At 50.5% G+C, this 14,246-nt stretch overlaps 2 protein-coding genes across 2 annotated transcripts; one reads left to right on the top strand and one right to left on the bottom strand.

The window, feature by feature from the left end:
- Window positions 1-2,966: 2,966 nt before the first annotated feature.
- On the bottom strand, window positions 2,967-7,380 carry LOC139759139 (uncharacterized). Its single transcript, XM_071681139.1, has 4 exons — window positions 7,249-7,380; window positions 5,958-6,099; window positions 4,355-4,477; window positions 2,967-3,323 (listed from the first exon to the last, which is right to left on the bottom strand). The coding sequence occupies exons 1-4, from the start codon at window positions 7,290-7,292 to the stop codon at window positions 3,222-3,224; spliced, it is 411 nt and encodes a 136-aa protein (XP_071537240.1). The 5' UTR covers window positions 7,293-7,380; the 3' UTR covers window positions 2,967-3,221.
- Window positions 7,381-8,181: 801 nt separating this feature from the next.
- On the top strand, window positions 8,182-12,009 carry LOC139759140 (uncharacterized). Its single transcript, XM_071681140.1, has 4 exons — window positions 8,182-8,322; window positions 8,501-8,642; window positions 11,121-11,243; window positions 11,551-12,009. The coding sequence occupies exons 1-4, from the start codon at window positions 8,279-8,281 to the stop codon at window positions 11,653-11,655; spliced, it is 414 nt and encodes a 137-aa protein (XP_071537241.1). The 5' UTR covers window positions 8,182-8,278; the 3' UTR covers window positions 11,656-12,009.
- The last annotated feature ends 2,237 nt before the right edge of the window (window positions 12,010-14,246 follow it).

Consider the following 14,246-nt stretch of genomic DNA (forward strand, 5'->3'; position numbering starts at 1 on the left):
GCACCACCACAAAGAGTCTGTTGTCTGTGATGGCATCAGGCACTTCGACCGAATTTGCGGGTGTACATTTCCCGCTATGGCCTTCTGCAGGAGGACATGGTTAGGATGGACGGAAGGTTGTGGGTGGCACTTACCACAGCCTTCTGGCCCGGTAAAGACCATCACAGGAAGACTTTCACTGACCACAAACAGGCTGGAAAGAATCTCAAACCCGGATAGAAGAATTAGTCATAACGGGCTGGAAGAGGCCACAAACACAGCCTGGCTCTACGACCTTACACAGGCTGGAAAGAGTAGACCTAGGGGAAGTGGTGTGCCTCAGACACTTGCCAGTAGGTATTGCAGTGAATGGAACCATAGGAGATGGATGAAGCCATCGTTGTGCTCCCCGTGATGCCCCGCCAGGGCGAGGCAGATCTCCTGGCCAATGGAATAGCCATTTATCAGTTCGTAGTTCAGGTTTCCCTCCTCCTGTATTGATGCTGAACTGTGAGGTGGAGAGGAGAGATTGGTGGATGTTGTGGGTACCGAGGCTCTGGTAATGTGTTTACTACCCTGCGTGGTGCTGAGTGGGTCGTGTGACCTGGTTGTCGAGAGGAAACAGGGAGTGGATGATCCAACTGAACGTGTCCAGGACTGAAAGGTCTGTGTCATGAGCCAGTGAGAGGTGGGCCCTGTACAGCCTCATGAACCAGTGAGAGGTGGGCCCTGTACGGCCTCATGAGCCAGTGAGAGGTGGGCCCTGTACGGCCTCATGAGCCAGAGAGGTGGGCCCTGTACGGCTTTATGAGCCAGTGAGAGGTGGGCCCTGTACGGCTTTATGAGCCAGAGAGGTGGGCCCTGTACGGCCTCATGAGCCAGAGAGGTGGGCCCTGTACGGCCTCATGAGCCAGTGAGAGGTGGGCCCTGTACGGCCTCGTGAGCCAGTGAGAGGTGGGCCCTGTGCGGCCTCATGCCAGTGAGAGGTGGGCCCTGTACGGCCTTGTAAGCCAGTGAGAGGTGGGCCCTGTACGGCCTCGTGAGCCAGTGAGAGGTGGGCCCTGTACAGCATGGACCAGGCTCGTACCTTGACTAGGGGCTTACAAGGCTTTTGTCTAATTGCACACAATATCGTGAGGGAGCAGTAACTCTGTGTTACTCAAGATAAACTGCTGGTGCTCAGGGGAGGAGGGAGGATTTGTGGCATTGTACTAATTCCTGCTTCGACACTCGAGACGACCAGCTCTCTCTCTCTCTCTCTCTCTCTCTCTCTCTCTCTCCTTTGTTCGCAGCCCACGTCCCAGGCGTTGTGAAGTGTGTTGATGGTGTAACCCACATTTACCTGGTTGATGTAAAGTTCGTGAGGTAAGTTTTCTTTTTCCCCTCTCATTTAGTAGATGAATAACACGCACATCAGACATTTTGTTTAACCGCTGTGATCCATGGTATATCGACTGGTTGCTCGTAAGTAATGTTGTCCATTATTTGATGTAATGAATCACCTGAACTAGTCAGATTTGCATTCAGTGGGATTCATGGCACATCTGTGTGTGTGTGTGTGTGTGTGTGTGTGTCCTGATGCTCTTCTGCCGTTGCTGACAGTGTGAGGTGACTCCTGAGGGCCCCGGGTTAACCCATGTGTCGTACGGTTGGTGTATGTGAGGTGAGCGGGTGAGGGTGGAGCAAGGAAGGGTGAGGGGAGGTGGATGACGTACCACACGAGGGTGAGGGTGAAGGAGGGGGGGTGAGGGAGGGGAGGTGGATGACGTACCGCGCCAGGGTGAGGCAGGGAGGGTGAGGGAGGGGAGGTGGATGACGTACCACACGAGGGTGAGGCCAGCCAGCAGGAGGAGGAGGAGGTTCTTCATGATGGGTTCCTGGGACTGAGAGGCCGCCACCGTCCTCCCCACACGCTTAAATAACAAGTTCTGGATGATGGCTTTAACTTGGGTTCCAGATCCCCTCCCAAGGACCGATTCTTGTATCTTATATTGATGAATTTTATGGTCACAATCCAGTCTGTCCTCGTTTCCTGCGTTAGCGATGTAGCGCTAGGAACAGACGAAGGAAAAGTCTCATTCACTCGCTTTCAATATCTAGACGTAATGTGTCATGCAACGAAACTACACCCCTGTGTATCACATTTCTTGCTTCACTCCAGTACTATCACGTCTACCCAAGCCTGTATACTGTATACGTCGCTCCAATTTTTTCTATCCCGTGCATGCCATCCACCCTCCTGCTTGTTCAGGTTTGGAGCACTTGAAATTTGTTTCACCCCATCCTTCCATCTCCAGTTGTGTCTCCCACTTCCCCTTGACCCCTCCACTTCTGACAGATAAATCCTCTTTGTCAATCTCTCCGCCACTCACACTGTCTCAGCACACACCCCTTATCTCCCTCTCTCTCTACACCCCTTTCTTACCCTGTCATTACTTACTTGATCAATCCTCCTCCCACCATATATAGTCCTCTGGCAATTAATTTCCATCACATCCACCCTCCTCTGTACATTATCTTGCCACCTTCAGTCTTTCCCATCTCCTCCCCCCCAGTGATTGATCTCTCTTTCCACACATTCCTCAGTGTTACCAGAACCTCCGCGTCCTTACCCCTCCTGTCACTCACCTCATCTTCCACGGTCTCATTCGCTGCCACTCCCGGGTATCTGAAACACTTCACTTCCTCCAAGTTCTTTCCATTCATTTTCACACGCCAACCAACCCGTCCGTGTGCTCTGCTGATAATAACTTTGCTTTTATTCGCATTGACTCTCGTCTTTCTCCTTCCACACTCCCTCCCAGAGTCACACACCAGCTTGAAGTCCCTCACAAGTACATTTAGAGAGTTAGTGTAGCCACGGGCTGGTCTGTTGACTTGTTCACTAAGCGACCTCGTCTGCACGGCACTTTGAGTCTTGATTGGTTAGTTCTCGCACACTCGAGGCCTTTGCTTCACTGATATCGTTGTGGTCAAAAAGATATACATTTGATACGGGTCAATATTTATTATGAACTGTAATGATAGAGATAATTGTTGAGTCTCATGTAGGAAGACGAGGAACTGACCCACTCTTGGCCGGGTCTGTGACGAGGGACATGTTGAAGCCTCTTCGCCAGTACTGTTTCAGTGGTCAGGTCGCTACATCAAATATTATAAAAACTATCAGAGAACAGTAGATAGTTAGGTCATCACTAGCTAGGTGTGTATAGACCATATCGCCAACACAGTCAGGGTCACCACTAGCAGGGTGTGAAGAAACCATCTTGGCAGCAGAGAGAGTTGATGGTCGAGACGCCATCATACACCCAGGGACCATTGCAGAGGTTGGCGTACCCGTAAACCTGCAGTAGAGAGGAATACACGAGTCCTGTACTATGTGTCGTCAGGTGAGGACAGTTCCTGCTGCTTTGTAGCTTTACACAAGGGGACTGACGGTACTCACTCCTCCTCCAGCAACCTCGTCGTACACTATGTACATTTGAGGTAACCTGACTTGGTCACTCAACGTTCACCTTCACTCGCGTTCTTGTGCGTCTCGTCTTTACTGTCTCATCCACTCCCAACGCTCCGCCGTACTACACCCCGTGTGGTAGGCTCTCACAACCTCCTCCTCACATTTGGCCATCCCATTTGTCACGAGTGCCTCACGCCACATACCACCTCCTCACCGTATATAGACTTATCATACCACCTCCCTGTTATCTGACGCATGCATTCAACAGTCCCTCAAAATATCCTTCTCGCACGGCAGCTTTTAACGTCATTTTCGCCTCTGACTACTTCCTCACTTGTTCTCATCCCTATTCATCATCATCTCACATTATTCACATCCTTCCAGAAATGTTCATATTTTCTCAGAAGTTGGTCTATAATCCTTCACCATTTCATGGCCATCTCGGGCGAATGGGGAGGAGAAAAAGGGAATGAGAAAAAGAATGAAGAAATTAATCAGAACTCCTCAGTCGTGTTGACATAACTCTTCAAGAAACAAGTTGTTAATGGCAGAAGTGATGATGGCAGAAGAAGGAGTTCCTGAGCTTTGCCGCTTGAAGGAAAAATAGGATACCCTGATGGTCAGGCCTCGTCTGGTTGGCCTCCACACAGAAACTGTGGGAAGCAGAGGACAGATGCCAGCCACGGATCCAAGCCAACGTTCCCCACAGACAGCCACAGCCCACGAGAGCAGTGAGCCAAAATGATACCTGTACAACAGGAAGAGGACAACAACCTCACGGTGGAGAAAGAAGGAGAGATGAGACAGAACAGATACCTGGAGAGGCAATGGAACAGAAGGCCTGATAAAGTAACGGGAGAAGAGCCAGAGGCGTCATGCAGGAAGGACAGGGCAATGAAGGAAAAGTGAGGTACTTACGATAGCATTGTGCACGTTGTGTTCACCATGATGCTGCACCAGGGCTATGCAGATCTCCTGGCCAACAGAATACCCGTTGCTCAGTTCGTAGTTCAGGTCTCCTCCTCCTGTACTGTTGCTGAACTGTGGGGCGGAGATGAGAAGTGGTTTAATTGGCGCTGTAGTGACTAGGGCTATGACATAGTGGTTACCACCCCACACCTTTATGGTGCTGCTAGTGTTGTGTCAGTACCTCCCTGTGTTGGGCTAGTGTTGTGTCAGTACCTCCCTGTGTGGTGCTAGTCGTGTGTCAGTACCTCCCTGTGTGGGGCTAGTGTTGTGTCAGTGCCTCCCTGTGTGGTGCTAGTGTTGTGTCAGTACCTCCCTGTGTGGTGCTAGTGTTGTGTCAGTACCTCCCTGTGTTGGGCTAGTGTTGTGTCAGTACCTCCCTGTGTGGTGCTAGTCGTGTGTCAGTACCTCCCTGTGTGGTGCTAGTGTTGTGTCAGTACCTCCCTGTGTGGTGCTAGTCGTGTGTCAGTACCTCCCTGTGTGGTGCTAGTGTTGTGTCAGTACCTCCCTGTGTGGTGCTAGTCTTGTGTCAGTACCTCCCTGTGTGGGGCTAGTGTTGTGTCAGTACCTCCTGTGGTGCTAGTCTTGTGTCAGTACCTCCCTGTGTGGTGCTAGTGTTGTGTCAGTACCTTCCTGTGTGGGGCTAGTGTTGTGTCAGTACCTCCCTGTGTGGTGCTAGTGTTGTGTCAGTGCCTCCCTGTGTGGTGCTAGTGTTGTGTCAGTACCTTCCTGTGTGGGGCTAGTGTTGTGTCAGTACCTCCCTGTGTGGTGCTAGTCGTGTGTCAGTACCTCCCTGTGTGGTGCTAGTCTTGTGTCAGTACCTCCCTGTGTGGTGCTAGTGTTGTGTCAGTACCTCCCTGTGTGGTGCTAGTCTTGTGTCAGTACCTCCCTGTGTGGGGCTAGTGTTGTGTCAGTACCTCCTGTGGTGCTAGTCTTGTGTCAGTACCTCCCTGTGTGGTGCTAGTGTTGTGTCAGTACCTTCCTGTGTGGGGCTAGTGTTGTGTCAGTACCTCCCTGTGTGGTGCTAGTGTTGTGTCAGTGCCTCCCTGTGTGGTGCTAGTGTTGTGTCAGTACCTTCCTGTGTGGGGCTAGTGTTGTGTCAGTACCTCCCTGTGTGGTGCTAGTCGTGTGTCAGTACCTCCCTGTGTGGTGCTAGTCTTGTGTCAGTACCTCCCTGTGTGGTGCTAGTGTTGTGTCAGTACCTTCCTGTGTGGGGCTAGTGTTGTGTCAGTACCTCCCTGTGTGGTGCTAGTGTTGTGTCAGTGCCTCCCTGTGTGGTGCTAGTGTTGTGTCAGTACCTTCCTGTGTGGGGCTAGTGTTGTGTCAGTACCTCCCTGTGTGGTGCTAGTCGTGTGTCAGTACCTCCCTGTGTGGTGCTAGTCTTGTGTCAGTACCTCCCTGTGTGGTGCTAGTCTTGTGTCAGTACCTCCCTGTGTGGTGCTAGTGATGTGTCAGTACCTCCCTGTGTGGTGCTAGTGTTGTGTCAGTACCTCCCTGTGTGGTGCTAGTGTTGTGTCAGTACCTCCCTGTGTGGAACACCTGGGGTGATCCTCACCTCGTTCGCACAGCTGGTCTTGCAGACGTCCCAGGCGTCGCAGTTGTCCACCTGGAAGGGATCGAGGCGGTAGACCCTCCTAATGATGTCATCCTTCTGGATGTACATCCCGCAGGAGCAGTTGGGCCGGTCGTCCTCAGCCCTGGGGAGAGAGTTAGGGGCGTCAAGAGAGGTCGATGGACGCCCCTGGGTGTGTGGGTGGGCAGTGGAACCCGGTTCTCCGTGGGTGACGAGAGGAGCCTGGAGAGTTATATGGATATGTGGTTATTGCATGAGCTGGAGGGGAAGGATCCTGGCAAGCATAGGGTTCAGTATTGCACCGTGGGACTGGATCCACCTGCAAGAAAAACCCAAGGCAGGGAAACCGCTTGAGGAAGAGCATCAACAAATGGCCGGTGTCGTCAAAACAGTTGGGCACAAGGACAGACCGGAGCGAGGCGACGAAGAACTCTCCTCTTGAATCTGTCAGTTGTGACAGGAAGGTAACACATCACCTGATCTCTTTCTAGTGATATTTGTCACATAGTTTCATCCACTACGTGCGATATTTGTCACATAGTTTCATCCACTACGTGCGATATTTGTCACATAGTTTCATCCACTACGTGCGATATTTGTCACATAGTTTCATCCACTACGTGCGATATTTGTCACATAGTTTCATCCACTACGTGCGATATTTGTCACATAGTTTCATCCACTACGTGCGATATTTCCTCATGATGGCCGGGATTATTCTCTTACTGACTGTCGGATCTGAAGGCATCATTTCCATCACCTTAAAGTTTGAGCCTCTCCTGCAAGTGATGTGTTACAACTAATACCTGTGGGGTAGTTTGCTTCTGACGAGTGTCATGACTTACCCTTAAGTACTGTGGTGATGAAAACAGGAAACAACGTTACATATGAGTAACAGTAATGCAATGAACTGGTGACATACGGAAGGGTATGGCCACAGTCCACTTGTACTTCGGGACACATAGGTCAGGTGGTCAGCCGCTGCCCAGGTTACCCTCGCACTCAAGACTCGACTCATGATATTCATTCTTTAACTCGACCTCACTTCACTCGTGTCCTAAGAGTCTGACTAGCTTCGCCTTCTGCCGCTTCAGGAGGAGCTCCTATAATGAAGTTCATCTTCTGTGGATCGTACGTTAAGTGAACCTAAATCTTATTACGGATGTCAGCCGCTCTCTAGATAGGAACCAGTTGTCATTATTCTGTCGTCTCCTTCGTGTACAGTTGATGAAGATGTACAGGTGAGGTGTAGTGAGAGGAGAGCAGGATTTACCAGACGAGGGCGATGGCAAGAAGCAGGAGGCCAATGGTCTTCATGTCGGAGCCTTGACAGAGTGGGTGTCGCCCCTCGCTACACAGCCTTACATACCTCCGTCGCTGCACCCAAGATGACCCCCTTACCTGGGAACTCGCACCTGCTCTCCCCTCACTGCATTGCGTAATGCTCATCATTTACGTAAAGGTCACAAGGTGTTGGTGGCCAGCAGGGGACACCATGCACACCAGAACACTGTCACTTCTCCGTGGTTCCTGGAGGACGCCCCCCCACGGAAGGGAAGTATGTCAGCGACGCTCGTATCAGCGTTGACAACAGCTCTCTCGTCCCTCCCCAACAACACCCACCTGACTCCTAAAGTGTGGACCACTCCTAGCGTCGCTATCAACCTCGCCAAGACTCTGGCCGTCTATACCACCTTCCTCTACAACCATATCAGAGAACTGCCTCTCCTCCAGCTGCTGCACGATACAGCAGTCCACCAAGATGGTCACTGTAGACAACACATTAAAGGTGGGAGGAACACTACAGAGAATGTAGGCATGATAACTGGATGACATGGCGATGTTACTGACGTGCTGCTCATTATATCCTGGTTTCTGTTGACAGCGACACCATGTAACACTGAAGAACATGGACAGCCTCAGAGGGTTTGTGGGGTAGACAGCTGGGGTGGATACGTTGCTGTGGATGCCCTCGGTCATGAGATACTTGGTGACGCACCAATGGCCATCTGCAGGAGGCAGTTGTCTACCTTCTGGAGGGTGGCAGTAGGGTCGAGGTGCCATGGTACAGCATCAGTGATAAAGAGTGAGGAAGCAGAGAGGTGTTCAAGGGAGTGTGCGTACGACCATCTGGTGCTGGCCACCAACACCTTGTGACCTTTACGTAAATGATGAGCATTACGTAATGCAGTGAGGGGAGAGCAGGTGCGAGTTCCCAGGTAAGGGGGTCATCTTGGGTGCAGCGACGGAGGTATGTAAGGCTGTGTAGCGAGGGGCGACACCCACTCTGTCAAGGCTCCGACATGAAGACCATTGGCCTCCTGCTTCTTGCCATCGCCCTCGTCTGGTAAATCCTGCTCTCCTCTCACTACACCTCACCTGTACATCTTCATCAACTGTACACGAAGGAGGCAGTAGAAGAATCTTTACAAATGGTTCCCATGTCGAAAGCGTATGACATCTGCGATCATTATAATGAATGCCGCAGCATGATGACTCTCTTTTTACCTTCATCTTCCCTCCAGGGCCGAGGATGACTGGCCCAACTGTTCCTGTGGGTTGTTCATCCAGAAAGATGACCACATCGACAGAGTCTACCGCCTCGATCCCTTCCAGGTGGACAACTGCGACGCCTGGGACGTCTGCAAGACCAGCTGTGCGAACGAGGTGAGGATCACCCCAGGTGTTCCACACAGGGAGGTACTGACACAACACTAGCACCACACAGGGAGGTACTGACACAACACTAGCCCCACACAGGGAGGTACTGACACAACACTAGCCCCACACAGGAAGGTACTGACAACACTAGCCCCACACAGGGAGGTACTGACACAACACTAGCCCCACACAGGGAGGTACTGACACAACACTAGCACCACACAGGGAGGTACTGACACAACACTAGCACCACACAGGGAGGTACTGACACAACACTAGCACCACACAGGGAGGTACTGACACAACACTAGCACCACACAGGGAGGTACTGACACAAGACTAGCACCACACAGGGAGGTACTGACACAACACTAGCACCACACAGGGAGGTACTGACACAACACTAGCACCACACAGGGAGGTACTGACACAACGACTAGCACCACACAGGGAGGTACTGACACATCACTAGCCCCACACAGGGAGGTACTGACACAACACTAGCACCACACAGGGAGGTACTGACACAACACTAGCACCACACAGGGAGGTACTGACACAACACTAGCACCACACAGGGAGGTACTGACACAAGACTAGCACCACACAGGGAGGTACTGACACAACACTAGCACCACACAGGGAGGTACTGACACAACACTAGCACCACACAGGGAGGTACTGACACAACAGTAGCCCCACACAGGGAGGTACTGACACAACACTAGCCCCACACAGGGAGGTACTGACACAACACTAGCACCACACAGGGAGGTACTGACACAACACTAGCACCACACAGGGAGGTACTGACACAATACTAGCCCCACACAGGGAGGTACTGACACAACACTAGCACCACACAGGGAGGTACTGACACAACACTAGCACCACACAGGGAGGTACTGACACAACACTAGCACCACACAGGGAGGTACTGACACAATACTAGCACCACACAGGGAGGTACTGACACAACACTAGCACCACACAGGGAGGTACTGACACAACAATAGCCCCACACAGGGAGGTACTGACACAACACTAGCACCACACAGGGAGGTACTGACACAACACTAGCACCACACAGGAAGGTACTGACACAACACTAGCACCACACAGGGAGGTACTGACACAACACTAGCACCACACAGGAAGGTACTGACACAACACTAGCACCACACAGGGAGGTACTGACACAACACTAGCACCACACAGGGAGGTACTGACACAACACTAGCCCCACACAGGGAGGTACTGACACAACACTAGCCCCACACAGGGAGGTACTGACACAACACTAGCACCACACAGGGAGGTACTGACACAACACTAGCACCATACAGGGAGGTGCTGACACAACACTAGCACCACACAGGGAGGTACTGACACAACACTAGCACCACACAGGGAGGTACTGACACAACACTAGCACCACACAGGGAGGTACTGACACAACACTAGCCCCACACAGGGAGGTGCTGACACAACACTAGCCCCACACAGGGAGGTGCTGACACAACACTAGCACCACACAGGGAGGTACTGACACAACACTAGCACCACACAGGGAGGTGCTGACACAACACTAGCACCACACAGGGAGGTACTGACACAACACTAGCCCCACACAGGGAGGTACTGACACAACACTAGCCCCACACAGGGAGGTACTGACACAACACTAGCCCCACACAGGGAGGTACTGACACAACACTAGCCCCACACAGGGAGGTACTGACACAACACTAGCCCCACACAGGGAGGTACTGACACAACACTAGCACCACACAGGGAGGTACTGACACAACACTAGCACCACACAGGGAGGTACTGACACAACACTAGCACCACACAGGGAGGTACTGACACAACACTAGCCCCACACAGGGAGGTACTGACACAACACTAGCCCCACACAGGGAGGTACTGACACAACACTAGCACCACACAGGGAGGTACTGACACAACACTAGCACCACACAGGGAGGTACTGACACAACACTAGCACTACACAGGGAGGTACTGACACACGACTAGCACCACACAGGGAGGTACTGACACAACACTAGTCCCACACAGGGAGGTACTGACACAACACTAGCCCCACACAGGGAGGTACTGACACAACACTAGCCCCACACAGGGAGGTACTGACACAACACTAGCCCCACACAGGGAGGTACTGACACAACACTAGCACCACACAGGGAGGTGCTAACACAACACTAGCACCACACAGGGAGGTACTGACACAACACTAGCCCCACACAGGGAGGTACTGACACAACACTAGCCCCACACAGGGAGGTACTGACACAACACTAGCACCACACAGGGAGGTACTGACACAACACTAGCACCACACAGGGAGGTACTGACACACACACCACCACCACCACACAGAAGTAGGGTAGTAACCACTTTACCATAGCCCTAGTAACTACACCGCCGACTGAACCACTTCTCATCTCCGCCCCACAGTTCAGCAACAACACAGGAGGAGGAGACCTGAACTACCCGCTGAGCAACGGGTATTCTGTTGGCCAGGAGATCTGCATAGCCCTGGTGCAGCATCATGGTGACCACAACGTAGACAATGCCATCGTAAGTACTTCACTTTCCCTCATCCACCTGTCCTCTTGCTTGACGGCTCTCAGTCTCCAAGAACCCGGGTCTGGGGGGTTATGGGGTGGGTGCTGGGAGGTCCCTGGTCTGGGGTCACACTGTGGATGCTTGGGGTCCCCGGGTCTGGGGTCATATTTCAGAGGGAGGAAGGAGGAGGAGGAGCCTGGATCTAGAGGTCACAACAATGTAGGTGTTCCCACGCCACCCTCCCAGAGAAACCCATGGGAAGTGTCACCTCCCAGGCAGGATATGCAGCACTGAGATTGTGGTGTGTTTTACATTGCAGGTTTACGGGTACGCCAACCTCTGCAATGGTCCCTGGGTTTACGATGGCGTCTCGACCATCAACTCTCTCTGCTGCAAAGATGGTTTCTACAGACCCTGTTATTAATGACATCAACTGTGCTGGCAAGATGGTTTCTACAGACCCTGTTATTAATGACATCAACTGTACTGGCAAGATGGTTTCTACAGACCCCTGTCAGTAATCACAACTATGCTGGCAATATGGTTTCTGCATACCTCCAAGATGGTTTCTACAGACCGTGTTAGTGACGACATCAACTGTGCTGGCAAGATGGGGTCTTTATCCTACCTTGCTGTAGCGACCTGGCCACCAACAGTACTGCTGGAAGGGAGTCAACATGCCTAGCCAACACTGGGCCTGTGCCACATCCACATAATAACGAATTCAACAATTATCTCCAACTTTGACACATGACAATAACAACTGCTCTGAAACCAATGTGTATCTTTATTTCTCGACCCAAATCTCATCAAGACCCAGAGTCGACGACATTATGAAATGAAATACAGCTTTTATTACCAGGAAGCGTGAGGACGAGTCCCACCACAGACCTGCCTGTAGGAATGCTAAATTCCTGATAATCCTATGAAGAATATATGTCTCTGTCCTTGTCCTAGTTGTGGCCAGCTCTGGGCTGGTCTTCTGCTTCTTCTTGTCAAGTTCTGCGTCGTCTGTCTTCGCGGCCCTGACGCAGGTGGACGTCACGGGTCTGTCACTTCCGTCCCTCTGGCCCTACCTGTCCCATTGCTCTGCTTCTCAGTCCGCGAGCCACTTGGCGTCAACGCGGAGGTTCTGTCTCCTTTTGGCTTTAAATCATTAAGTTCCTCCTCGTCTGGTTCTGCGCCAGCTGCTCCCACTTCTCTCATATCAAGTTCCTCCTTGTCTGGTTCTGCGTCATCTGCTCCCACTTCTCTCGTCCTCTATGCTTCGGTTCTCCTCTCCCAGTTGTGCAAGCCTTGGTCCTGTTCCCCGTGGTCTTGCTCTATCCGGTGACGGTGCTTCCATGGGTTTCGAACCCTTTCATTCAGCTTTCGTAACTTCGCTACCATTGTTCTGGATACTGGTTAGAGAGGCAAACTGTCAGCTGGTTATTAAAACTGCTTTTAAGTACATAGAAGTTACTGTCCGATGAACTACTTAAAACCTGTACACTTTACATAATTGGAGTATGCATGTCAAGTTTGGTCACCTCACTTAAACAAGATCTGATAGAGGAGGTCCAGAGGAAGGCTTCGAAGCAGAGAGAGAGAGAGTGAGGGGAGACCTGATGACATCCTTCATGTCCCTCACACAGCTCGACAGTGTACAGTTGTTGTTTGATAGATGGAATTAGCAGCCAGAGGTCACACCATGAAGCTTAGAAACGTTGGGAAAGACGAAAGAAATATTTTTGTTGTATCAGAGCTGAGGATGAACGTAATAAGCTAAGCGATGAAATGGACGAATGCTGAAGGATAAGAAATTTTTGAAGTTTAATGACACGAAAGTTCAAGTGATGGGGCCTTAGAAGTACACATCGGGAGGTACAACAAAGAGAAATAATGAAGGATTTAAGCAGAAATATCAACAGGTCAGGGAGCGTAAGAGATACTCCTTGGGAGAGAGACAGAGACAGTAGTCCGGTAGTGTTCTACAGGCACAAGAGAAGCAGCGATAGTTCGATTAAGACAAAATGAAAATAAAGTTATATGCGTTGCTGACAGTTCAGTGGACCAATCTATACTGTGACAGATATATGAAAAATACAAATTACTGATAAAGAACCAAACTGATAGACTTTACATTTCACAGGGGAATGTTATCGACACAGATGAAGATACTTGTGAAAAGTTTTACACAAATGTTTGGACTACGAGGACTCAGTGTTTCCATCGCTGTCAGACTGATAACCTGGAAGACAAATGACATTGAAGATCTCATTTAGAGGGAGTGTCTGAACCCACACATGCATTGCTCGTGTACCAAAACACTTCTCGCCGATCGTGTTCAGGACAAATGACATCAGAGGTCTCATTTAGGAGTGTCTGAACCCACACATGCATTGCTCGTGTACCAAAACACTTCTCGCCAATCGTGTTCAAGAAGTAATCTGAACACCTAAGAGGTTATTTAAGATGTCGAATCTTTACTTGAAGAAGAGGGCAACATACCAAGGATGCAGAGGAGAACATCTTCAGTACCCATCTTTAAGAAAGTTGATAGCGAAGGAGTCCAAGATGGTAAGATTAGGTAATGGGATAACAAACTGGAGACTCGAACTCGTAAGAACTATCGAGAGATGATGCAGATGCAGAGCGAAATCATGCAGGACGAATATATAAGACTTTTATAATAGAACAACGAGATTATAGGAGAGAGAAATGCTATAAAGGTTGTATGTTTTGGTCTATGTTAGAGTTCTCTTCTACTGGACGGACAACGAGATGTTCTGGAATATATAAATATATATATATATATATATATATATATATATATATATATATATATATATATATATGGTTGTTTAATTTGTTTATGGATGGGGTTGTAAAGGAGGTAAATGCAAGAGTCCTGGAAAGAGGGGCAAGTATGAAGTCTGTTGGGGATGAGAGAGCTTGGGAAGTGAGTCAATTGTTGTTCGCTGATGATACAGCGCTGGTGGCTGATTCATGTGAGAAACTGCAGAAGCTGGTGAC

The sequence above is a fragment of the Panulirus ornatus genome, chromosome 32, assembly GCF_036320965.1.
Source record: "Panulirus ornatus isolate Po-2019 chromosome 32, ASM3632096v1, whole genome shotgun sequence".
Classification (NCBI taxonomy): Eukaryota; Metazoa; Arthropoda; class Malacostraca; order Decapoda; family Palinuridae; genus Panulirus; species Panulirus ornatus.